Raw genomic sequence first — 27,260 nt, 5'->3', positions numbered from 1 at the left:
TTTCCGCCTGGGTTAAAATAGGAGACATTTGAAATGTTAGACCCATAATCTGTGGGGGACAAATTATATGGCTGGATTGGTTTAGGCAAGTCACATAATTTTCTTGACCTTCGCTTCCTCGGATGTAGGGCAAAGACAGAAATAAACGACGATGACCAACATCACAGAATTAGAATGAGGAACCACAGAGAAAACAAATGATTCACCAAAGGGATAAAATTAGCAACACGAAAAGCTGGGGCCTGAGGGAAGCGAATTTATGAATTCAGAATAGACAGCAGGTAGGAGAAGTAGCTTGGTCTGGAACTCAATCTAAAACCCAACTCTAGAAAGTCTGCTTAGTGGCACAGGCAAAAATAGGAGTAGCACCTATCCGTGAGGGTGTGTGTTTCTCTCTCATCAATGTAAGTTCCCACACCTCTCTTAACTGTTGTTGAAAATAAAATGCCCCCCTCATGTGAAAAATTAAAAGGTTCCATGCATGTTTTAAAAAGGATCTCTCACTGTGCCAATATCAACACCAGTGAGGCTTTCCAAACAAACATATCTAGTTTGTGACAAGCTATTATCCAGCCAGCCTATAATTAATTTTCCTGTTATGGGTAGTGCCTTTTTACATGAAATATTCTCTTGACACTTGAAAGCGCATAGTCCGTCATTATTAATTCATTAAGTATTCACAGAGATGCTATTAATCACGATGAACTAATATGGTATTAATGGGTAGGTTATTAATCTGCCAATACATGGAGATTTCCTGATAAATTCAAGTTGCCCAAGTTTTTTGGAGGAGGAAGGCAAGGGAAAACATAATGAACAAATCTTGCAGAAAACAAAGGGAAGGAATGCCACTCCCTGTACCATCAGGAAGGACACATAAAATTCTTGTTTTCTTTTCACCCTAAGAAATCTTTCTTCTTACCCAACACAATGGCATTTGCAATATGTAGGTTTTCATCAAAACAATAATATGAACCGTGGCAAACCACCCGTGCACCCTGGAGATATACTGAATTTTTTTTAATGACATGTCATGTCCTTAGAGGTGACAAAGTCTGGCTGCTCAATGTATGGTCCCTGGAAGAGCAGTACATGTTTCACCTGAGAACTTGCCAGAAATGCAGACTCTCAGGTCCCTTCTCAGAAGGACAAACTCTGCACTTTAATAAGAGTCTCAGGTGATGTATGTACACATCCAAGGTTGAGAAGAACAGTATCAAAGTACAGCTGTGTAGCTGCCACCTGGAGCAGCAGGAAGAGGCGGGGGGTGGGCATTGCTTATACACCTTGTTCTGTACATGAAGCCTAGGTGTGAGGAGGGAACATCACACAGATCACGTAGAAATTGTTCAAAGTACATAAACACTGTGGCTGTGACAAGCAGTTGGGGAACATTGATTACTAGAAATACAATTTACGTACCCTATTTCATGAAATATAAGCAGTGCATTCTTTTTGTTTTTGTTTTTTGTCTTTTTAGGGCTGCACCCGCGGCATACGGAGATTCCCAGGCTAGGGGTCGAATCAGAGCTTGAGCCGTCAGCCCACACCACAGCCGCAGCAACGTCAGATCCGAGCCGGGTCTGTGACCTACAACCACAGCTCACAGCAACACCAGATCCTTAACCCACTGAGCGAGGCCAGGGATCGGACCTGCGTCCTCCTGGATACCGGTCAGATTCGTTTCCACTGAGCCACAATGGCAACTCCTAAGCAGCACATTCTTTACACATCTTAACATTTCTGAAATTGGAATCTATCTTAAAACTGTCAGCCAGGCACAGTCATATCACAGATGCCATTGCCTGCCAATGCATGACCTTGAGCTAGCGGTTCTTATCAACAATTTGAGTTAGCTGGGTGCATGGCTAGGAAACTGTCACATGACATACCTTCAGAGAGACTTCACTACCACTTGGCAATGAAATTAAAACGTGCTGCATATCCAAAAGGATAGCCTTGGAGGAAAATCCCTGAGATGATTGGTAGCACATTTTAGAGAATGATCAATCGCTGCTGTTATCGATGGAAAGAGGACAATATTTTGTGAGAAAACAAAAGTACTGATGATACGAAATCAAAAAGACTGTGAGGACGTTTTAGGAATATCTTAATCCATCTCCTCTGCTTGCATTTTCCTTCTTAATTAATGCAAAAGACTAATATGTGATAAAAACTAATGTCTAAGTCTAAAAGAAATTTCAGTGGACATAAAATAAAAATCCCAAATGATAAGAAACCACTTGAGGAATAGCTTAGTCTTACTTACTGCGCATGAAATAATGCTGCACCTTATACTTGACAGTCTTTTTTGATTCGATGAAACATGGTATTAATTTTGTGGAGGCTATGAAAGACCCAGCAGCGTGTGTTCTCCTGCTTAATCTTAAGTCAAATAAATATAACCAACAAAACTGCATGTCACTATAACATTACCACGACGGAAGATGCAGTTATTTTTCATTCTGGGAAATAATAAATGTGTCCAGAACATTCAAGCTGTGTTTGGATTCAAATAAAAGAAGGCAATAGAAGAAATTATTCCAAATGATGCCAAAAGCATTTTAAGGACAACTGAACCTCCGGGTGAGATGAGACATTTTAATTCCTGAATATTGGGTTTCACATCCAGGTCTCCGGGGCAAAAAAGACAAGTTTGGCTGAGCGGGGAGGCAGGCTGGAGGCCTCTGGCAAGCACAGCTCCGTGGGCGTCCTGCCACACCGTGGGCTGTGCAGCCTTCAGACCTCAGCCGGAGCCACAATTGCCTCCTTTCCTCACCCAGCACTTCCCACGCTGTCCCCACGAGACATGTTCCGTTCTGGCAACGATCTGTAGCTTTCAAACCCCAACTTCCTCTCCTCCACAGCTCAGAGGTTCCAGAATGACACCAACACCTCTGACCTCAATTAAGATAACAGAATCTTTACACCTTCATTTACTTGCACTGGGGTGTCTCTGGACCAGTGTGCAGCTCAAGGAGGGGGAAAAGGAAAAGAGAAACCTCTCTTATGTTATCCCAGGACTTGGTTGAAATATTAGGAAATGTAAATTGAGAGAAATTAAGAAATTAGGAGTTCCCGTCGTGGCTCAGTGGTTAATGAATCTGACTAGGACCCATGAGGTTGCGGGTTCGATCCCTGGCCTTGCTCAGTGGGTTAAGCATCTGGCATTGCCATGAGCTATGGTGTAGGTTGCAGACGTGGCTCTGGTGTAGGCCGGTGGCTACAGCTCCGATTCGACCCCTAGCCTGGGAACATCCATATGCTGCAGGAGCGGCCCAAGAAGTGGCAAAAAAGACAAAAAAAAAAAAAAAGAAATGAAGAAATTAGTTAGGGCACTGGCCCACATTCTTTAATGTCAAGGACCAAAGCTGACTGCTAGAGAGGTCATTTTGAATGATTCTCATTTCAGAAAACTCACAGAACCTTCTCCAGGGGATGGTGGCCACAGTTTTCTACTCCTGGGTTTCACATCCAGGTCTCCAACCCTGAGCAGCTTCTTGGCCACACATCAGAACTGCCTGCAGCAGGAGGGGTGGTTAAAAACCCCAAAGCCCAGACCAATTATATTAGGACCACTGAGGATGGGGCCCAGGCACCTTGGTCTTGCAAGCTCCCCAGTGATTTCAGTGTGCAGCCGGGGTTGAGAAACACTGATCTAGAACTGCCCTGTTCCACAGAGAAGCGGGGAGACACCAGGAGCTACTGAGCACCTGAAATATGGCTGGTCCACACGGAGATGTGCTCCAAGCATAAGATACATAGTGGATTTCAAGGACCTGGAGGCAAGGAAGAATGTAAACTGTCTCATAAATAAATTTTTTAGATTGAGCCCATGAGATAACAATACTTTGGATATATTAGGTTAGGTAAAATACAAAATTTCACCTGTTTCCTTTTTACTTTAACGTAGCTAGTAGAAAATGTAAAATCACATGTGAGTTGCATTTGTGACTCACATTACATTTCTTTCGAACATCACTGCTCTGGAAGATGCCTTTATAGGTCACTAGCTGTGTGAATATGAGTGAACTGCTTAACCTCGCCAAGACTCAATGTTCCCAGCTGTAAAATGGGAAAGTACCACCTTCCTGATTTTCAGGGCTTTTACTAGGTGCTAACAGTCAAGCCATCTGAATTCTAATTCTAGCTCCGTCAAGTATGAGCTGTGTGATCTTGCACTGGTTACTGTACTGCTTCTGTTTCCTCATTTGCAAAATGCAGATAAACCTTCCATCTCCTAGGCTTGCTGGGAGTTCAGTTTAGAGAGTTCAATAAATGGTAACACAGGTATTATTAAATAAGATCATTTCTATTAAGTGTTCAGACTGTTAGGCCCTTTACTCTGTGATGTACTCTTATTTTTTTTTTTTTTGAATCTGTTAAAGGCTCACCTCACAGTAATGAGTAAAAATACCCCCATTAGTAGTAAATCAGAGGAGAAATGGGCATTTTTTTCTTTTTCCACACTGTAAAGTTACTCAACCCATTCACACCTTCAAGTTGCAAGTTCTCAGAATTGAAGGTGAGGGCCCAGCTAAAGCCATCTCACCAGGGAGTTTGGAAATGAGAGGAGGAAATTTCCTAGTGCATTTGACCATACATCTGTGTGCAGCCAACTTTTAAATTTTTCTGGTGCCTGAGTCTAACCACTTAGGAGTACAGTCAAGGTAAGTGATTGTGCTGTTTCTCTATGGTTTCAAGGCCCAGGAAATGTGGGTCATCTGCTTCTGCTGGATGACCCTGCAAGTTCCCGCAAAAAAAAAATCCTCTATCCTCCACTCCACTATTATGCCAGCTTCTGGAACACGTGGAGGAGACCTGGAGTTCTCCGCCAATTTGTTACCACCAAAGTTCACAGGGGTATGCCTCCAAACTGTTACCACCAAAGCCAGCTAGGATTTTTCTTCCCTTGCTAGTCATCCTCTTTCAGGAAGTGGCTTTTCAAAAATACACAACCCTTCTGAAAAAGTACAAAGTAAAATACATTATACATACCAACCATGCAAAATCGGGCCTGGGTGTGGGCAGGTTGAGAAGTGTCATAGATGTATATATGTCTTTCTCAGGATAGGAGCATCCTGTGTCATGAGCTGTGCCAAAAACCTTATATTTAGTCAAAAGGTCCTAAATTTAGTCGACAATCTTCTAAAGTAAAATGTTTCTATCTTCTTACAACATTCAAGCTAACTAGCAGGAAACTTTTCATAATGTGTTGCAATATTTATGCAACAAAAATGCCCCCACGTCTGTGTTCCTCTCCTTTTTTTTTTTTTCAGTCCAGAGTCCCAGGCACAGCATTTCCAGGCTGTCGCTCCACTTCTCAGAAACCTCAGCATTCCTTGCCGCAAGTCAAAAATCTCACAAGTGCATTCTGACATCCTTCATCTGCCCATCTCACTCCTGTCATCTCTCAAACAGCCCCGCTCCTTCCTTCCTTCCAACACAGAGCCCAGGAAAACTGATTTGGTCTTCTCCTCAGAACTTCACTCCAGCACCTCCAGACTGACAGCCCCCTTCAACCCCCTGCCCTTCTAAGTTTAAACAAGAATCCCTGTCTTCAAGATCAGACAAGTGAGCTCTGCCATATACCACCTATGTGCTTACGAATGAAGACACAACTCTGTGTATTACTATTTTCAATCATTTGCACTGTTTATAAGTATTTTTAACTACACCATGGCAAAAGCTGTATCCTTTCTAGTTGGGCCTTTCACTCTGCCTTCACAATAGGCATGTGGCAAGAGACAGTAATTTCATCTATAAATATATCTATTCTGTGGCATGGGTAATCCCATAGAACTTGCACTTAAATAGTTCAAGGCTCGGCACTGGCACAAATCTCTAAACACATTTATCTGCTTTCATGTAATATCTTTACAAATACCTATTACTTGTTGGTAATGTGCTCATTACCCAGGGATTCTAGGCAGTGGAGTGTTGAAAGATTTGGGTATGAATGGACCCCAGCTATCTCTACTCAAAACGTCTGAATTAGGATTGAAAGGCTGAAGTGAAATAAAACTATGCCTTCTTGAAAGTTCCCACTGTGGCAAAGTGGGTTAAGGATCCAGCATTGCTGCAGCTATGACATAGGTTGCAGCTGCAGCTCAGATTCGATCCCTGGCCTGGGAACTTCCATATGCTGCAAGTGCGGCCAAAACATAACCAAAAAAAAACTATGCCTTCTTGAGGCCTGCCTGAACAATCTTTACACAGGCAGGGGCTCTTTTTTTTTCCTTTTTTTTTTTTTTTTGTCTTTTTGCCATTTCTTGGGCTGCTCCTGTGGCATATGGAGGTTCCCAGGCTAGGGGTCTGATCAGAGCTGTAGCTGCCAGCCTACGCCAGAGCCACAGCAATGCGCAATCCGAGCCGCATCTGCGACCTACACTACAGCTCTCGGCAATGCCAGATCATTAACCCACTGAGCAAGGGCAGGGACCGAACCCGCAACCTCATGGTTCCTAGTCAGATTCGTTAACCACTGCACCACGACGGGAACTCCAGGCAGGGGTTCTTAATCTTTTTTGTGCCATACCTCCCCTGGGCAGGCTCTTAAAAGCTATGGGCCATTCTCAAATAATGTCTCTAAGAACCTAAGAAATGTAGGTTTACAATGGAAATCAGTTATTTAAAAACACAGTTAACGAAGCAGTTGTGTTACTCTGACAATGTGATATATGCACTACTTCATTAACTCATTAAGTACGATCTATAGCATCGAGTCCAGCCACTGCTATGATTTTGAAGTGGTGATGTATGCAGACATTTCAAGATACCCTCAACATCTATATTAAGATTTTTTAAAATGATGATCCCCACTGGTAACAAGGTCAGAGCTAATAATACCAGAGTCTACAGGCTACCTTCATAATTAAAGAAAATGCTCATGTTCCATCAGAGGTTAGTGAAAATGTTTATTTTTTCTCCTATTCAACTCCCTGCATTCTGTCAACAGTGCTCTTGAGGCGACAGGGGTCCAAGTTAAAGATCCCCTGGGGATGAGGAAAAGAAAAAGGAAATTGTTGTAAACAAACAAGAACAAAACAAAACTGTGGTATCTAAAGAGGATCTGGAGCAGCCTAAAGTGGCACTTTTTCTCATTTTCACCAATTCCCGTTTCCTCTTCTCTCTTTACTTGTAGGAGAGATTAAAACTCACAGACTTGAGGTTCCCTGGTAGCACAGTGGGTTAAGGATCCGGCATTGTCACTGCAGCAGCTCAGGTTGTTGCTGTGGCACGGGTTCGATCTCTGGCCAGTGAATGTCCACACGCCATGGGCACAGCCAAAAAAAGCCTCACACAGGCCAATGAGTGTGTTGTCTGACCTATTAGATTATCAAGACCTTCCAGGGTCTCAGGTCATGACCAAGGTTGGGCAACAAAAGCTGGGAGTTCACACAAGTATCCTAAGCTAGAGTTTTCACCACCGGGCTAGCTTCTTTCATGATCAGCTGCCTCATCTAAAGGCAGGACAAGTCTTTTGGAAAAAACCAGATCATTATATTTTACTTTAAAAATGTTGTTAAAGTTTTCCTATCTATTAAAGTTCTAATTTTATTTGACTAGGAAACTAACATTTCTTAATCATCTACTATGTGCCAAGTGCTTTCAAAATGTTGATTTAAACCTCATGAAATGAACAATAACAGAGGCCACTTTTCAAACCCTGTAAGAAGACTTTTGATGCATCTAATTGAATTCATCCAACAGTACTGCCTGGTAAGAAACTGAGGCTCAGAAGGAAGTGGTTTGCCTGTGGTCATATAGCCTATAAGTGGCAAAATTCCAGTTTCTTTTCAGACCCTAAATTTGAACGCTGTTCTGTGAGTTCTTACTTTCCTTGTTATATCTTCCATAAGATCAGCGCCAGGGAGCCTTGGAGCCCTGGGAAGGGCTCCAGCCTGTCTCACTGTTCACTCCCATGTCCTGCCTTCCTGAGGCTTAGAACACAAATGAAGAACTGGCAATTACCCTTCCTCTCCTGGCAGGGGACAAGCTCTGGTTGCAACTCAGGGCTCTTCTGGGGCAGCATGCAGGGCCGCAGGCACAGGTGGAGGGGAGAAAGAGAAGAGGAAAAAGTCACCCCAGTCAGCAAGCTACCACTACGCTGCACCCAGCCACTCACAGAGGGCATGATCTTTCTCTCTCTTCAAGTATTTACTGAGCAACAAGTATGTGCCACGCACTATGCTGGGTTACAGTGAAGCCCAAAATGGACAAGATTCTGGCTCTCAAGAAATTTACCATCTGGGGGGTGAAGGGGAAACGGCAAGCATAGAGGAGAGAAAAAAGTAAGCAATTATACAAACAAGGTAATTTCAGATGGTTCTAGGTACCACAGAGAACACTAATGAGGTAACAGTATAGAGAGGGACTTGACATGGAAAAACTATGATTAATAAAGGTGTTCTCTGGGAGTTCCCACTGTGGCACAGCAGGTTAAGGACCTGGTGTTGTCTCTGTGGCCGCATGAGTTTGATCCCTGGCTTGGTACAGATTCCATCCCTGGCCCAGGAACTTCCACATGCCATGGGTGCAGCCGCAAAAAGAAAATAAATAAATAAATAAATAAAATGTGTTCTCTGACCCTTCTCTATCAGTGAAATAAATTTGTTTGTTTGTTTGTTTGCTTTTTAGGGCTGCACCCACAGCATATGGAGGTTCCCAGGCCAGGGGTCAAATTGGAGCTACAGCTGCCGGCCTACATCACAGCCACAGCCACTCAGGATCCGAGCCACGTCTGCGACCTACACCACAGCTCACGGCAATGCCCGATCCTTAATCCACTGAGTGAGGCCAGGGATAGAACCCGCATCCTCATGGTTCCTAGTCGGGTTCATTTCCGCTGCGTCACGACGGGAACTCTGAAATAAATTTGAATTTATTCACAGACAGCTCACCTTTCTAACAGACTATTCAGTTCTCTAGAGCAGTACGGTCTGACAGAAATATTATTTGAGCCAAATACATAATTGTTACTTGCCTTCTTTAGTTATATTTGTTTGGGTTTGGGGGATTTGTTTTGGTTTGGTTTGGTTTTTTGCTTTTTATAGCTGCACCTGCGGTATATGTAAGTTTCCAGGCTAGGGGTCAAATCAGAGCTACAGCTGCCAGCCACAGCCACAGCCACAGCCACAGCCACACCAGATCCCAGTCGCATCTGTGACCTACACCACAGCTCATGGCATTGCCAGATTCTGAACCCACTGAGCAAGGCCAGGGATTGAACCTTCATGGATACTAGTTGGGTTCATTACCTTGAGCCACAGGGGGAACAACTCCTTGTGGTTATATCTGAATAGGTAAAACAAAACAAGTGAGATTATGTTTAATATTATGTTTCATTTAACCCAATGTATCTTAAGATATCATTTCAATATATAATTGATGAAATAAATCATCAATTCATTATATTCTATGTTTTCTAAATGAAATTTCTGAAATTTGGTGTCTATTTTATACTAAAAGCACATCTCAATTTCAGCTAGCCATATTTCAAAAGTGCTTGAGAGCTACATGTGGCTATCACATAGAACAGTACAGCTCTAGAGTCCTGATTATAATACCTATGGAAATATTTTATGATGTGCAGATTTTTAACTTCCCTATGGTAGTCTCAGGGACTGCACTGCCTTCTGCATTCTTCCGTGCCTAACACAATGCCTCTTGCTGGATGTAAATGAGGAAGTCTAAATTCTTATTTCTATTGCCAACAATCTTATGAACAAGCAGACTTAGAAAGCATGAGACAGTAGATGTCAGAGTAGAGAAAAAGAAAGAAATGTGATCCTTAATGGCATGGTTCAACTGCTGGATCAACCCTTACCTGAAGACCACATGAGTACTAGATATTTTGGTTACATGAGCCAACAAATTGTCTTTAATGTTTAAGCCAGTTTGAGTTGGTGTTTCTGTTACTTGTGACTAAAAGCAATTAGTGTTAGGAAAAAAGTAAAATCTCAGTAAATAGCTCTGTGATCCCAGATTAATTGATGTAATCAAAATGTTGTGTATTTCCATCTATTTGAAGTGAGCATATCTGCCTCAAATTAAACAACATACATGGGAGAAAAATCTTTGCAATCAATGCAACGGACAAGTGCCTAATCTCCAAAATACACAAACAACACATACAACTCAACAACGGCAAACAAACAAACAAAAAACACCCAACTGAAAAATGGGCAGAATATCTAAATAGACAATAGGGATGGCCAACAGGCACATGAAAAAATGCTCCACATCAGTAATTACTAGAGAAATGCAAATCAAAACTACAATGAGGTACCACCTCCACCAGTCAGAATGGCCATCATTAAGAAGTCAACAAATAACAAATGCTGGAGAGGGTGTGGAGAAAAGGGAACCCTCCTGCACTATTGGTGGGAATGTAAATTGGTACAACCACTATGGAGAACAGAATGGAGGTTTGTTAAAAAACTGAAAATAGAGTTGCCATATGATCCAGCAATCCCAATCCTGGGCATATACCCAGACAAAACTTTCCTTGAAAAATATACGTGCATCCCTATGTTCATCACAGTGATATTCACAATAGCCAAGACATGGAAACAACCTAAATGTCCATCAATAGATGACTGGATTAAGAAGACATGGTACATATATACAACGGAATACTATTCAGCCATAAAAAAGATAAACTGATACCATTTGCAGCAACATGGATGGAACTAGAGATTGTGATACTAAGTGACGTTAGCCAACAAGAAAAAGGCAAATACCACATACTATCACTTATTTGTGGAATCTAATATGACGCAGATGATCCTACCTACGAAACAGAAACAGATCACAGCCAAGGAGAGCAGACTTGTGGTTCCCAGGGTGGGAGGGGGAAGGAGTGGGATGGATGGGCAGTTCGGGGTTTTGGGATGCAAAGTGTTATATTTGGAATGGATGGGCAATGGGGCCCTACTGTACAGCACAGGGAACTGTGTGTGACTGGGTCACTTTGCTGTATAGCAGAAACTGAAGAAATACTGTAAATCAACTATACATCAATAAAAAATAAAATAAACAGCATACAACTCAGACTGAATGTAATGAACAGGTCTAGTTCTTATCAAGTATACCCAACTTATTTGTAATACTAACTGCTACAAAAGAAAAGCTACATTAAAGACATGGGGGAAAGAATAGATCTTAAAAAGTCTGGAAAAGACAGGACTCAAAAAGTAAGACAAGGATATACATGCACTGGGGGTAGAAATGGATACATAAGAAGAAAATCTAAAATCCTGATTCAGATCTCCCAGAACACCAGCTTTTACACATGGTGGCCATTCTCAAGGCCTCTATACTTCCTTAAGCCATTTAGAAAGAAGTCATATCCTAGAGCTCAACGCCTATTTCTCACAGCGCCTTCAGGAATAAATTCATTTCTGTTTTTGAAGTGAACGTCTCCTAACAGGAAATTGCTAAACTTTCAAAAATCTGACAACGTCTTTCCCCTTTCTCACACTCCACGCACACTCCCATCCTGCCCACACTCACACAGGGTCCTGCGATTAGGACAGATGAGGATCCCAACAACACCACACAAACTTTTTCAGGTAACATCATTCCATTTCCCATTCTAAAAGCCTTCAATCCAGGCCCCAGTCTTGATATGGCACCCCTCTGTGCATGTGGGACTGATGATGACATGTGCAGAACTTGACAATTTGTTGCTTCCTGTGTGGCCACATAAATAAGAGCCAGAATGGTCAGAAAAAGAGGAACCTACTCCGAGTGGGCGCGCTCAGTCCCTACAGCAGATTTGCTGGGACTTACAGAGGCTGAGTTCTCCCCAGGAATAAAAAGTGTGCCGTGCTGGCTGGCTGCTCCTTAGCGCTTCCCTGCCATGTCCCCATTTTGTTTTTTGGGGTTTTTTCCTAGTCTGACCTCATTTGTTCCAAAGAACTTGATGATGTCATGGCTCAATCTGGTACATCATTATACTGTGTTCGCCATCTGAGGAAAACGACATAGTTCACTATGTCTTCAAAAATCTAAACTTTCTAACTGGCAAATGACTTGACAGGAGCTGCACTGAGGTTTGCAGCTTTTTATTTTTGGCAAAAGACGGTCTAGCTAGGATCACCGATAGGAAAAACAAGCTTATGGGGGGGTGGTTATTTCATTACGAGAATCATTTGAATCTCAGCCAGCAGGAATTTACAAATAAATAACCAATCTATGAATCATCTTCCTCTGCTCATTAATGCACAGACCCTACTTCATCTTATTGTTCCACTGGTGCTGTCTGCGCTTGAACATAATAATATACTGCATTTCTTTATAAAATATTGGCTAAGATTGCTATTCCAAAACAGGGATGAGCTGGCCCTCCCCTGAGTCATCGGTCTTCTGTTTGACACGAGTGTTCTATCTCACTCATTGCCTCATGTTTCCTAAGTGCTCATTTGCAAAATTTTCATCTGTTCGTTCATAAACAATGCATGCTGTGTCATCTTCATGGTCACATGAAGACAAATTTGGGAGGTTTGGGAGGAAGGAAATTTTAAGACATTCAAACACATGACTATATTCAGCCTTTAAAATAAAATTCTAATTCTTGGAGAGAACAAGAAATAATTTCATTTCCCAAGTAGAAATCTGAGTCTTACATGCCATTTAAAGAAAAAAAAAAAAATCACGAAGCCAGGATGCTGACTTCAATCGAGGGCAATTTGTCATCAGCCAGGTCTGTCAAATCCATTTTATTTCACAAATTGGACAGCCGTATCTGTGTGTTCTCTATCAGCCTAAGAAAATGATATTCTTTTGATTGGTCATATTGGGTTTTATTTTTGGATGTTCTCTCTTTTTCTCAAGGGCGAGGAAAAATATCTAGACAGTATTCAATATTTTTGAAAGCACATGATATTTACAGAGGATAAGAACAGAATAAAACTTAGAGCATTTGATAGACACTACTTCATGAGCCTTAGAACAATCTTTGAGACAAAATGGAGGCGCAAAGGACAAATATTCATCAAGAGCCTGCTATATGCTGGCAACTGGACTGGGTAATGTATACTGGTCATCTTCAGTACCCACAAGTGCTATGAAATGGGTATTCTTGTCTCCATTTGCAAGCTAAGAAAGCTCAACTAGGAGAGTTAAGTAACTGACCAAAAGCAACACAAGGGAGAAATAAAAAGGAACCAGGATTCAAATCAAAACTCAGGTCTGAGTAGCCTACAGTGAGGAAAAACTCTGGATACAACTTAAGTCGCAGCACATGAATTGACTAAACAAATTGTAGTGTATCCAGGAGTTCCCGTCGTGGCGCAGTGGTTAACGAATCTGACTAGGAACCATGAGGTTGCGGGTTCGGTCCCTGGCCCTGCTCAGTGGGTTAAGGATCCGGCGTTGCCGTGAGCTGTGGTGCAGGCTGCCATCGCGGCTCGGATCCCGTGTTGCTGTGGCTCAGGCGTAGGCAGCTACAGCTCCAACTGGACCCTTAGCCTGGGAACCTCCCATATGCCGCAGGAGCGGCCCAAGAAATGGCAAAAAAGACAAAAAATAAATAAAAAATAAATTGTACTGTATCCATACAAAGCAGTCTGGCAAATGATGGTATAGACCTCTTTTTATTGACCTGAAAAGATGACATATCGAGTAAAAAGAACAGATCATAAAAATAAATATATGATCCCTTTTGATATATGTATATAGTTGTATATGTATATTTGCATTTAAAAAGTTATCACTAGGTAGTGGGGTCTGAAGTATGTTTCTTCTTGTGAGACATTTATAGTTGGTCTACAATAAGTCTGCATTACCTGGATGGTTAAATGGATACGTACACAGACTGAGAGATGCACAGAAACACAGACAGATATAGAATTAAGAGACAGAGAAAGAATTTAAAGATCTAGTGTTTAATTCCTACATTGGCTTTTCCTCCCTTTCATCTTTCACGCTTCCCAGTCCCCCACGTCTCGTTCCTGGGATCACATCTCAAGATACACAAGTTACATACAAGATAAATAAAAGTCTAACGTTTTTAAGAAAATAAGATGGTCAGTGCATCTGATACTTGAAAAGTCCTATTTATCCACTTTAAGAATAGCTACCTGCAACACGCTTGCAGAAGTAAGAAAAATAGGTATCTATAACCTGTGTATCCATATCATCTATCCACTTATTATACATTTAGACATTACTTTATATGTATAAATGTACAGATATAGACAGAATAACTATCTATACATTTATGGATAGAATGAAAGAACAGCAAAACAGTAGCAATCAGGGAATCTGGGTAAAGGATACATGGATGGGAGTTCCTTGTAGTATTCTTTCAACTTTTCTCTAAGTCTAGATAACCTCAAAATTTTAAGGTTTAAGAAAACATCTTTTATATTTCAAACACATACATCTGGTACAAGATGATACTAATTTAAAAAGAGGCCCTACTCCACCATTTGCTCTCCTTCTTGGCACTTGAAACAAGAGCCCCATGACTGATTTTTTAATTCATCCTTTACAGTGCTTGTCACAGAATAACCTGAGATTTATTTGCTTCCGTCTTTCCCCGAGCACAGAAACATACGGGACGCCTCCCATTTTGCTGCACAAGGCCAGCACAATCTTACTAACAGAATCTGACAAACCGAGCACACAAAAATCCATGGACCACTATGAATCTTAAATATAGACACAAATGGAAGAAACAAAATACTAGATATTCAATTCTAGCCATGTCTTAAAAAAATAATAAATCATTCATAAGGAGGTTTTATTTCATGATGATAAGGTTAATTCAGCCTAGAAAACTGAGAAAAGTTAAAAGAGATACTCCACGTGAGACTCTTGATAAATAGCAAAGAGACATTTTTCTTGAGCAGAATCTTGTTGCAAACTAGGAATGACAGTTTTCTAATAAAAAACATTAGAAACAAAGAAAAAAAATCTATCGGGGAGAAAACACCAGAGATATTACCACCCAAGCTAGGAATAAGAAAAAGGTATTATCTATCACTGCTACTATGCAGCGCTGTTCCGAGGCTCTAGAAAATATACGAAAAGGAAAGGGAGAAACAAAAATCATGATGATTTCTTAATTTTATGATTACCTATCTAAAAATCCCAAAGAAGTCACCAAAAAGTTATCAATTAATAACACAGTTCTAATCACATCCAATATAGATATACCAAAGTTTTACAACAGGCATCAAGAGTTTGCAAACTTTATCCATGAAGGTCAGAGAGTAAATATTTTAGGTTTTGCGGGCCGTATGGTCTCGGTAGCAACGACTCAACTCTTCTGCTGTGGTGCAAAAGCAGCCACTGATAATTCATAAAGGAATGGGTGTGGCTGTCTTTCAATAAAACTTCATTTACAAAAACACGGAGTGGGCCGGATGTGACCCATGGTCCAGTCTGCCAACCCCTACTTTATACCACAAAACACAGTTGATAAAGTAACTGCAAGAAAACATGCAAAGACCCAGAAATAACTTTCTAAAGGGCGATTCTACTACATGCAACAAAAATGAAACCACGAATACTCTTTCAACACAACAATTTCATTTCTGGAAATTTATCCTAAGGATACATTGAGATAAGGCCATAAAGATGTGTAAACGTGGACATTTATTATAGCATTATTTGTAATAAGGAAAGCTATCTACTGACATAATCCATGTGTGTGAGGAATACATCATTTGTTAAAATAGGTGACAGAGCAGCACGCATAATATCAGCTAATCTTTTAAATATGTGGGTGTGCATATGAGATTATGTGTATGTATTCACGCACGGAAAAAACCTGGAAAGATATATACTGAAATGCTTTTTGAGCACTTTTTTCTAGAGGTGGATTTATGCACAACTTTCTTCTTACTTTTTGCATGATATTTGTGCTCATTTTAAGTTTCACAACTGAGCCTGGAAATAAAAGTTCTCATTTTTTAAAAGTAGCAAGCAAAGGCAAAACAAAACAAAACAACCCCCCCCCAAAAAAAGCCTGTGCTGCCCTCAACAATTTATTCTCATTTCTATGAATTTTAAGCCATATACAGTAAGTATCCTCCTCAAAACCCACCAAACCTGATTTTAGGTTTTTGCTTTCATATTTTATTTTGTTTTGTTTTGTTTTTAGCCACGCCCATGGCATATGGAAATTCCCGGGCCCAAGATCCAACCCGTGGCACGGCAGCAACAATTTATACCTAATTGTGAAATTTAACCCACTGTGCCACCAGGGAACTCCTGATTTTAGTTTTTACATTAAAACATTCCCAGAAAGTTCTTTAAAGTATTTTAACTGCTCCATGCCCTGAAGATATAAATATTTGGGCTATAACTAATACAAAAAGGACCAGCTATCTGGAAATCTTGACTTTCTCTTATCCTTCCATGATAATGCTACTTGTGTGACTGTGTATGTTTGTGTGTGTGCACACAAGCACACCTCTCTCTGTCTAGGAAGAAAAGAAGCCAGAGAAGGGAAAGAAGAAATACACAAGAATGGTAAGTAAGAGACTGACATGAGTGACTATCCTACAGAGAGGTAAGTCTCAGTAAATTCACGAGGTCCTATTTACAGTTCCTTAGTACAGGAATCTCACCTGTTGGGTTATGGGAAAACTCTGACATTCTTGCAAAGTTTTAGCCTTTTAGTAGAAAATATAAACCCATATAATTTATACCTAATTGTGAAATTTAAACACATTTTTCCTTACAATTGACAATAGGTATCTAATTATTTTACCAATGGTTTCAGATGTTATAATGTATATATAAACTGATGCAGAGTTAATTTTCATTAAAATTAATGAATTTAAAATTCTTAAAGTTTTGGGGAAAAGGATATGAAAAGAAAAATGATGATTCTCAGAAATTCTCTGTAGGTGTGTTACTCAATCCAAGTTATATGCCATAACTCACAGTTATCAGAAAGAGGAAAAAAAAAAAGGCTATTTTGCCTTCTCAAAAACAATTACCTTACCGGGCCTTGAAATCTCCCTACTTCCATCCTGAAGCGCTTTTCTCCAACAGCTCAGCATAAAAATTAGATCAACTGGGAGCAGAAGATCCTCTAGCAAAGACATTTCCAACTTCTGAAACGCGTGTGTGCATGCACACAGATGTGAGTACGTGTGTGTGAGCTGGTCATTGCTAGAGAGGCCATGGGAGAAAGGACAGTCTCCCCAGAGCCAATTGAGAAGTTAACAGGAACAATATGACAAACACAAGGTCATCCAGAGTTCTCAAAAGCGATGTCAAAAGACAATGAAGTATTAAACACATTTTATAAACCATGAAAATCCTGGACACAATCAACAAGTGATGAAGTTTGCTCTGAACATGACAGACAAATAAGTATACTGATATAACATCATTTTTCATTAAGTATTCCTTTGCTCCCAATCACAATCAAATGCTGTTTATCCTTCGGCAGCAGAACATACTATTATCAAAGGCAAACATAATGAGCTTTGCTAGGTTGCATTGAGATCTGGAAGACTGAAATTCCAGAACTTTCCTTTCAATCTTTCATTTTAAAAAATCTTGGAAAGACAAAAAGACCAAAAATAAAATAAAAATAAAAAATCTTGGAAATGAATTTAATATAGTTAAAAAGTGAGTAGCCATGCTTCAAATCCAAAACTGTATTTTCTGGTCAAATACTGCTCTCTGTAAAAGGACACCACCAAACCCCAGCAGAAACTTACCCTTCAACTTGAGGTCAACATTACGTCTCAGCCAAGGATAAATCCCATAGCTTGGCATATCTTCAGGAATTGGATTACTGTTTATCCAGCCATCACAAGCGAACCGGAAGAAATTATCACATGGGTCCACAGATAGATTTATTTTACTCAAGATGGAAGCAGCTATTTAAAAAGAAAATGACAGGATTAATGGCAAGCACTGAACATTGTGTACTGGTCTCTTCCAAATTAAACAACGATTTCATATCAACCAGTTTCCAAGCCTTGGCTTTTACATTTCCCCTCAAATGACTCCCTGAACCAACTTCACTATATTAAACTATTACATACAGGCTGAGTAGTTAAAAGTTTGGTGGTATTATTGTTATTGGTTTTGTGCGGCACCGCAGAATCGGTGGGACCTGGGACAGGAATACATATGGATGGCTCGGTAAGTTGTTTGTATTTCCTTCCATCTCATCCTTCTGCAAGGTGACTTTGCCACTCTTCCCACCAGGATCTCTTTCCCATGGCCCTGTATCTGGGCTGGCCTTATGACTTGCTTTGAACAACAGAGTAAACTCTTTATGAGTTTCAAAGCTAGGTCTTTAAGAGGCATTCCATGTTAACCCCCTTTGAATGGAGCCCTGAGACGGCCCTTTGAAGAAGCCTCCTGGAGGAGGTGAAGCCAGATGAGGAAGAACCAAGCCACCATCAAGTGCCAGACATGTGGCTAAGACTATCACGGGCCTTCCAGGCCGGGTGACCCTGCAGCTGAAGGAAGCTCTATGAATGAGCCTAGGCATTCTCAGCAGAGGAAGCCCCACCACATCCAAGGCATCATAAGAAATATCACTCTTGTTTCGAGCCTTTAAGGTTTGAGGTGGTTTGTTCCACAATGAAGGCTAACTGAAACCAAAGACCACATGTCATGTCTAAATACTGAAAAGATCTATTGACAATATCCCTTCATAAAGACCTGGAGGGCCAGGTATGCATTCTTGAGCCCCTTGACATTCAGTGCAGCTCTCCAGAGAAATCCACCTCTGGAAGAGACCCACACAGGCCCTGAAAGGAAGCTTGGGGCTATCAAGCAGGGAACTCTGGCTAGTAGAAAGAAAGGGCTGCTGCCCTGACCCCACAGACTCCTTGACAAGGAGAGAAGCATGGCCAGAGTGGGGCAAAGTGGAACATTCTAAATGAGAGGTCCAGGGCAGGGGCACCTCTTGCCCAGGTCTAGGGGCAGAAGTGGGTATCTGTGTAGGTCAACAGAAAGACACAATAGACTGATCTGCCATTTTTTCCTCATTCTGAAGCCCACACTCGATTGCATATGGAAGAGAGTCAATCGGTGAGAAGTTTGTGCATATTTAAATATGTATCCATGAGCTTTAAAAAAAAAAGTTTTTGATACACAAAATGAGAAAGGTCCCCAAATCCCTAATATTGAACTCCAACTCTCTTCCAAAACACTGGCTACCACTCCAGCATAAAGCTATGCACCAAATGATTTTTTTCAAAAGGCAGCCAATATTTTAATGACATTGGAAAGATGACATCCTGGGTGATTTTCATACTTTAATTAATGCCAGAATACATTTCTGTTTGAAGCAATGAAAACCCAATGAGTTTTCAGCTAAATATGAATGACTTGCCAAAAAAGTATAATCTGCATAAATTTAGATAGGCATATTACAGTTTGGCTGTATGTGTGGTTCCTCTAGGTTTAAAAGTAAAGCTATATAATTCTCTAGTCTAGACTTTCTATGAAAATTTCAAACAGCTTTTACAAATATCCTAATCGTGACAGAACTTCAAAAATCCCATCATTCTCAACCCTTTCCCATGGAAAAATGGGGGAAAAAGGCAAAAAAATAGTTTAGAATCTAAGTTTCATAAATTTTAAATCGTCTTAATATTTTCTTCTTTCAAAATTAATTAGGTTACCTCAATTATAATTTTACTTTCTGCAACTATTTTATTAGTATTTAATATGCAAATATGCTAGGACAAGTAAAATCTTCATTTTAGTTTCTATTTGTAGTTATTCTGGCTCTTCAGCCACAGAACGAATCTGCTATGTGACACCTCCGGGACCTGGATCATACGAGTTTCAGTCCCACACAGTACTGAGAGTCACACAGAGGACCCCTCACACACATTTTTATTCACACAAGCATATTGTTTTCTGGCCACCTTCCCAAACTTCCCCCTGCCCCCAACCGTCAAATGAATCCTCTCCATCTTCTCAGTATTCTAGCAGGTACCTAAACTGCAAGATCAGCTCTGACCTCAGCCCTGATATAAAGTAGGGGAATACATCACTCACCCTGAATTTGGAAGTGAGCCCACTAAGTGGAAAAAAACTCTAGCTTCAGCCTCTCCATTCATCATCCATATCTCACAGCTGGGCACAGGGCTGCACTTTCTGCAGGGAAACTGTGACTTCAAATTGCAAGGGACCACAGTTGTCAAGACACCAAAACTCCTTCTTTCCCCCTACTCAGCTCCGTGGAGAAAACCCAGAGTCTTGTTTTAATAAAAGAAATACGATGATGAAGGAAATCTGTGAAGGGCCAGGCTATGTATTCCCTCAGGTCTTTGCATAGAAGGTCAACTGTCATGCAGTCTCCAGCTGGTGGTTATGTCGTGAAGGTGTAGACACTGCCCCATGTACCAGCCTGACTTTTTAAGTGCAATCAGGGCTCAAGGGAGAGGGTGGTGGTAACAATTAAATCACTAATATTGAGCGTTTCTTCTGTGCCAGGAAATGTGCTAAATAAGCCCCTTTCAGGCAATATAGCCTCATCTCAGACTGGGAGCCAGACCACCTGGGTTTGAATGCTAATGACGTCATGAAAAAACTATGTAACCTTAGGTAGGTTCTTAGCCTCTCTGTATCTTTGTTTCCCCATCTGTAAAATGGGGATAATAACACCACCATGTAGGATCTTCATGAGAATTAAACGAGTAAATACATGTGAAGTACTTAGAACAATGTCAGGCACACTGCCAGATAAATATGGTTGCCTGATAAAATATGGAATATCTAAAGAAATTTACATTTCAGATAAATGACTATAGCATAACTATTATCAAATACTGCATGGGACACACTTGTACCAAAAAAAAAAAAAAAAACCTCCCATTGCATATCTGCAATTCAAATGTAACTGAACATCCTGAATGAAATCGTGTAGCTAAATCTGGCAACCACACATATAAATTTGCTATTACAATTCCACAAACACTTATCAGAAACTCTTGAGGCCAGATGTTTGGAGCTCACGGATTCGAGAAAAGCCATACAATGCATATACTATAGATTCTATAATACCTCCAGCAATGTCTGGAGTGGCACTCCTGAAGCAAGCACACTAATAATTCTATAGGGATAAATGCCTAATCTCTCAAGTGGGATGAACAAAGTCTACAAGAGCCTCACATGAGTTAAGATCCAGTTTTGCCATCACAGGCACTGAAGTTGGGGCCCGTCTTGCCAAGTGAGCGTTACAATGCTCTCTGCCTTTGGGGTGAAGGATCGAGCATTGTGGACACAGATCACCAGCACCACTGCCATCATTTTTATTTTCGACTGTCACAAGCGGTATGATAAGTAAACACTTATTCCCATTTTACAGAGGATGAAGCTGAGCCTTAGGATGATTCATGTATTTAGCCCAGGATCAGGGGGCCTCTAAGTGGCCAGATCATGCTTCAACCTCAAGTCAGCCTGCCTTTATCCACCATCATTAGCATGCCCTTTCCTTGTTTCCTCATTTCTTTGTATTCTTTCTCCACCTCTCATTCTGAAAGAGGGATTAGCATGGATAGAAATGGACAAAAGGAGCAAAGGAAAGCTAAGGAGGGGAGGCATCTCCTAAAAGGTCCAGAGTATCCCTCTCCCGGAAAAGCTGATCTCTGACCTTAGATCCTGCTTCTCCATTCTTTGGCCACTGAATAAAGCTTGTGCAATATCAATCTCAAAAAAACAAAAAGCAAAAGAAAATCCCTCTCCTGAACTTCAATCTGCATGCACCCATGTCGTGCCCACGTACACAGAGCAGAGGCTCACATTACACTAAAGAGGGCTGTAGCCCTGGTGAGCCTTTTATTACAGAACAACAAAAATATCTTTTTCCGTATTAGAAAGCCATTTGCCAACATGAAAATTAACAGGGCAACAAGGCAAAACACACTAGAGGGCAGGAAACAACATTACTGGTGTTGCTCTTTTTTTTTTTTAATTATTTTCTTTATTTTTCCTCTTTTTCAGGCTGCTCAGGGCGGGGAGTGGGGATGCATATGGAAGTTCCCAGTCTAGGGATCAAATCCAAGCTGCAGCTTCGACCTACACCACAGGTGCAGCAATGCCTGATCCTTAACCTACTGCACCAGGCCAGGGTTCAAACCTGCCCCTCCAAAGAGACAAGCTGGATCATTAACCCACTACACCACAGCAGGAAATTCCTCAGTGTCATTCTTTAAGCTAAAAGCTTGTGTTATGATTCATAATAAAGAGACAAAACCCATGAAACCAGTGCCCCTGTGTACAAAAAGTTGACTCCAAAATTTTAATTTCACACATCTGTGAGAACCTTTTCACAGCAAAAGCACAACATGACAATGTGACATCAAGTCTAAAACCTGTCCTCTGATACTTCCACCCCTACCCCAGGTCACCCTCGCTCCACTGGGGAAAATCCTAGGTCAGCTGCTCAAGCTGGCCACAGGAAAGGGTCTGGGAATTCCCACATCTTTATCACCCTTTCAGGGATGAGATCCAAAAGCTGCAGTGGCTGTCTAGACTCTAGCAGGTCTAATGTTAGGAGAAAAGAGCAAGACAGGACCAGGATCCAAGAGAGTTATCTGGCATGGCCTCTGACACCACGGTACAGATGGAGAGGAGCCAGACATGAACTTGAAGCCCAGCACTGCTGCTAACTCGGGATGTGACCCTCAACTTATAATTGGGTCTGGTGATAACACTGACTTCACGGGGTTCTTAGGAAAATTTATGAGATGGAGCATTTAAGTCATTTAACACTTGCCCCCTTAAAAAAAATATACTGATCACTTACGAATAGGGCCAAAAAAAAAAAAAACTCTAATAACACAATTATCTACCACAGAACCTTTGTATAAGGCCTCAGAGTTTAAAAGCTCTTTCACCTAAGGCTGCTGTATCTCAATAAATGCCACCACCCAACCACCGTCAAAAATCTAAGCGTCACCTTGATTCTCTGCATTTTCTCACGACCCACATGCCATCTTTTGGCAAGCCCTCTATCTCCTAACCCCTCCAGTCTCCCTTCCCAACTCTGGAATTCAAGACAGTATCATCTCTTACCCGGCTGAACAAAATAACCACCTGCCTGAGCAACCTTCTTCCATTCTTGCTCCCTCCTCCACCAGAAAGACTCTCCAGAGTCTAGCTCTTCACAGAGAGGTCTTTTTAAGTGCTAATAAGATCATACCTCTCTCTGAAAAACCCTCCAGAGGCTTCTAAGCACACTTAGGAAAACCTCAAACTCGCTGGCACCTGGGTTCCGTACTGACCCTCATCACCTGCCCTCTGCCCAGACCCGGAGGCTCTTCCCACTTCTCAAGTCCTCCAAGATCTTTGCTCTGCGGGACCTTTGCCCCAGCTGTTCCCCCACCGGGAAAGCCCTTTCCCTCATCTTCCTTTCTCACTATTCAAGGGCCACTTCAATGTCATTTCCTCACGCTTTTCGATATCGCCATCCTGTCACCTGTCATCACATTATTCTAATTTTCTGCCTAACATGTACCACCAGCTAATATTTTTGTGGTGCGTTAATTGTCTAGGGTTTTTGTTGTTTTTCTTCCCTTTCCTCATCATCCTACCTCACTGGTGTATTCCTAAAGCCTAACTCAGCGCCAGGAAGTGCAATAAATATTTGGTGAATTAATTCATTAATCTCTTCTCTTAAGGCCAAGAGGAAAGTGAAGGGGCCATGTGCTTAACTTATCCTATCATTTTCCCTTTGGAAGACACACTAGCGTCCCTGGCCACTTAAAGATGGAAGCGGAGCTGGAATCCAGGTCCTGCAACTCAAGGTCCTAACACTGGTTTCTGGAGGGAAATTTAATAGAAGTGGCAAAAACTGAGGCAACTTTAGCCACTCATCTTCACTTTGGGGCACCTGCTGATACACAGCCTGTCACCTCCAGAAAAATTTGACTTGTAACATGGAATAGAACGACCCAAGGGGATTCCAGATGGCAGTGGAAGTATGGATTTATAGAGGGTCCCTGCTTAGATACATACAGGTCAGACCTGCTGACCAGAAGATGCAGAAAGGCTGCTTAAGAAAAATCTATATCCAGCTAAGGTGATAGGAAGGTCGATGGTCTCTGTCTTCTGGTCTTAAGAGAGGCCATTCAACCTTCCAAGCCCCTTTCTGATTTCCTTATAATGACTTAGAATACGTCTCAGCTGTTTTATTGCAAGGAAAAGGAAAACAAGAAACCTACGTTCCACAACTTCACACCAAGACTTGAAAGTATACTTAAAATTTCATCGGAATTGTATTTCATACTCGGTAAACCTCAAGCAAACAGAATACTAAAAATACGACCTGTTTTCTCTTCCACTCCCCAAGGTACCGTAATTATAACTTGACACAGGATGAAAAACTGACTTACCAGCTTCAATGCATTCCGGCTTCAGGCAGTACTCAGGTTTAGCTTGGAGACTTAAGAAGCCTTGACTCACTGAAAAAACAGACCAAAATAAAGAAATGACTGGCTCGCAGCAGACCACCAACAGGTAACCCACTGTCAGGCACACATGCGAGACATTTGACATCAGTTCATCCTCCACAGTGTTGACACCCAACTCAAAAATCCACCGGGCTCAGTATCACAGAACCAGACTCTGGTCATTAGCTAAGCAACCCCGGCGGGGCTCTTGGTTGCTCTTAAACTTGGTTCCCTTGAACATAAGTTGAGTGCTTCTCGGAGTGGAGTCCGTGGGGCGGGGGCAGCGCCGCAACACCATCTAGGAGCTAATTAGAAATGCAAATTACCAAGCGCTACACACGCACGTACGCGGACGTAAGTACAAACGCACGCACGCACACACGCACGCACGCAGAAGACCTTCTGACGCAAAAACTCTGGGGGTGGGGCTCAGCTATCTGTGTTTTAATGAGCCCTCAAGGTCATTCTAATGCACCGTCAAGTTTGAGAACCGCTGGGCTAAATGATGTCTAAAGTCTCTTCTATCTCTGATCATCTGTGGTTTAAGTCTAATCATTTCACTTTTTTTTTTTTTGTTTACAAGTACATTCTCTTTTAGTGATGGGAAATATGAAACTCACAGACTGTATGTCATTTGGAGCAAATCCAGAGTGGAAGGAGAAAGCTAGCCTGTGTCACATTTCAAGTTCTGCATCTTATCTAAACCATCCAGACAGATACGGTCCATAAAAGAGGGAAGAGTAAAAATCTGCTGTGCGTAACTCAGTCACCTAGCAAGAGAGTCCTTATCTGCCTGCCCTGTACCACACACACCCTCCTCCCACCAGGCCCGGCCTCCATACCAGACAGATGCATCTTTCTGGACCAAGTTTCCACCTACTCCCACCAAAACAAAACCAAACAAAAACCCTAAAAGAAGCAGCTTTTCACGAAATGCTTAATTTCCTCCATCTGGCTGGTAACATCATTTAATTGGATTTCTGCAGAAATACAGAAGGGTGCCCTGTGTGTAAATTTCGGGTAGCACCTGGGCATTAGCAGATACGAGTTTAGACTTCTTGGTAGCCAAGGAAATTATGGAGAATTTGTTACTGTTTTATTCCGTGAGCAGAAAAACGGGATCATTTGGAGATGTGGCTTTGGGAAGATGGATGGTAGAGGGGTGATGGGGAGAGTGGGAGGAATAATGGGGGGTGGGAGGCCAGCGCCTTTCCTGGCATCTTCAACAGACATACGGGATCAGAAATCATGGTGGTACCTATAGTTCTGCTAGAGATGGAAGACGTGTACATTACCTGCCAGTGTGGCAATCTGTATTATTTATTAACCCACATTCTAAGAGGAGCTTGCTTTTTCTTTGTTCTTTGTTCTTTTCTCTGCTGCCATCCTCCGAACAGCCTTTTTACCTGTGTTACATTAGAGAGTCAAGCAAACTGCCTAGGGAATATCTCAGGCCTATTTTTAAGAAAAGTGTCCAGCAAAAAAAAAAGAAGAAAGAAAAAAAAAAGACAGAAAGTAAAAATATATATGTGGGGCATAAAAATTAGTTTGGAATATTTCAATATGCCTTGGTGGTAGAGCTATGGGGTAATTTTTCCCCCTCAGTCTACTTCTGTATGTTTCCAAATGTTCTTTAACAAGCATGTGTTTTTTTAATAATGAAAAACCAACTTTATTGTAAATAATATTTTTATGATTCTGGACAATACCTTCTTGATATGATCCTTATTTTATTTTGGAAAAAAGGTAATGAAATAGTTCCTTCCAGGATACAAACTTCGTTATAAAATAAATAGGTCATGGGGATATAATATACAACATGGTGACGATGGTTAATAATATTGCATATCTGAAAGTTGATAAGGGAGTAGATCTTAAGAGAAAACCTGTGATGATGGATGTTGACTTACCATGGTGATCATTTTGTAATATATACAACTATTGAATCATTATTTGTACACTTGAAACCAAAATATTAACATTCTATGTAAATTATAACTTATTTTTTAAGTTTTTTTTTTCTTTTTAGGGCAGCACCTGCAGCATATTGAAGTTCCCAGGCTAAGGGTCGAATCGGAGCTACAGCTGCCAACCTTCAGCACAGCCACAGCAACACCGGATCTAAGCCGTATCTTCAACCCAAACCACAGTTTGTGGCAACACCAGATCCTTAACCCACTGAGCGAGGCCAGGGGTAGAACCCACATCCTCACAGACATGATGTCAGGTTCTTAACCCACTGAGCCACAACGGGAACTCCTCATTTTTTAAAGGTTTAAAGAGTTCTTCTTTTCAAGGAAAATAATTATTGACTCAAAACTTCTAAGGAAGCGGAACCAAAATCAAATATCTTTACCTGATGATGAGTAAAAGAAAAGTTTAGGCTAAATCAAATGGGACACAAACAAACCCAATCCTTCAAGGAAGTGCATTACTTCCATGGGGGGGTTAAGAGCTTGCAAATAAAGAAGATTCAACAAGCCCAGATAATGCGAAAGTTGAAGTGACAGAAATAGAGACAACAAAGAAAATATTTTTAATATAAAAAAGGAAAATGTCAAAAGTTCCCGTTGTGGCTCAGAGGTAATGAATCTGACCAGTACCCATGAGGACCTGGGTTTGATCCCTGGCCTCACTCAGTCGGTTAAGGATCTGGTGTTGCTGTGAACTGTGGTGTAGGTCACAGATATAGCTCAGATCTGGTGTTGCTGTGGCTGTGGTGTAGTCTGGCAGCTGTAGCTCTGATTCGACCCCTAGCCTGGGAACCTCCATATGCCACAGGTGTGGCCCTAAAAAGCAAAAAAAGGAAAATGTTACTTTTTGCTGGTCAGGAACTTCAAAAGAAACTTAAAGAGCAGTTTG

General features: G+C 41.3%; 1 protein-coding gene across 24 annotated transcripts in view; it reads right to left on the bottom strand.

The window, feature by feature from the left end:
* PHEX (phosphate regulating endopeptidase X-linked) overlaps nucleotides 1-27,260 on the bottom strand; it is a 242,618-nt gene that overhangs the window by 186,685 nt on the left and 28,673 nt on the right. For all 24 annotated transcript variants that reach the window (XR_014834519.1, XM_085006096.1, XM_085006095.1 and 21 more), the window contains 2 exons: nucleotides 24,342-24,410; nucleotides 17,694-17,855 (listed from right to left, as the gene is read on the bottom strand). Coding sequence is in view for 23 of the 24 variants with exons in the window: in XM_085006096.1 (XP_084862222.1) it covers nucleotides 17,694-17,855; nucleotides 24,342-24,410 (231 nt within the window). In the remaining variant the exon portion in view is untranslated. The remainder of the gene's footprint in view (nucleotides 1-17,693; nucleotides 17,856-24,341; nucleotides 24,411-27,260) is intronic.

This window comes from Sus scrofa, chromosome X (genome assembly GCF_054392235.1).
Source record: "Sus scrofa isolate SSC_HxYL_T2T_F1_AM1 chromosome X, Sscrofa_HxYL_maternal_Yorkshire_Landrace_v2.0, whole genome shotgun sequence".
Classification (NCBI taxonomy): domain Eukaryota; kingdom Metazoa; phylum Chordata; class Mammalia; order Artiodactyla; family Suidae; genus Sus; species Sus scrofa.
This window is presented reverse-complemented; position numbering and strand designations above follow the sequence as displayed.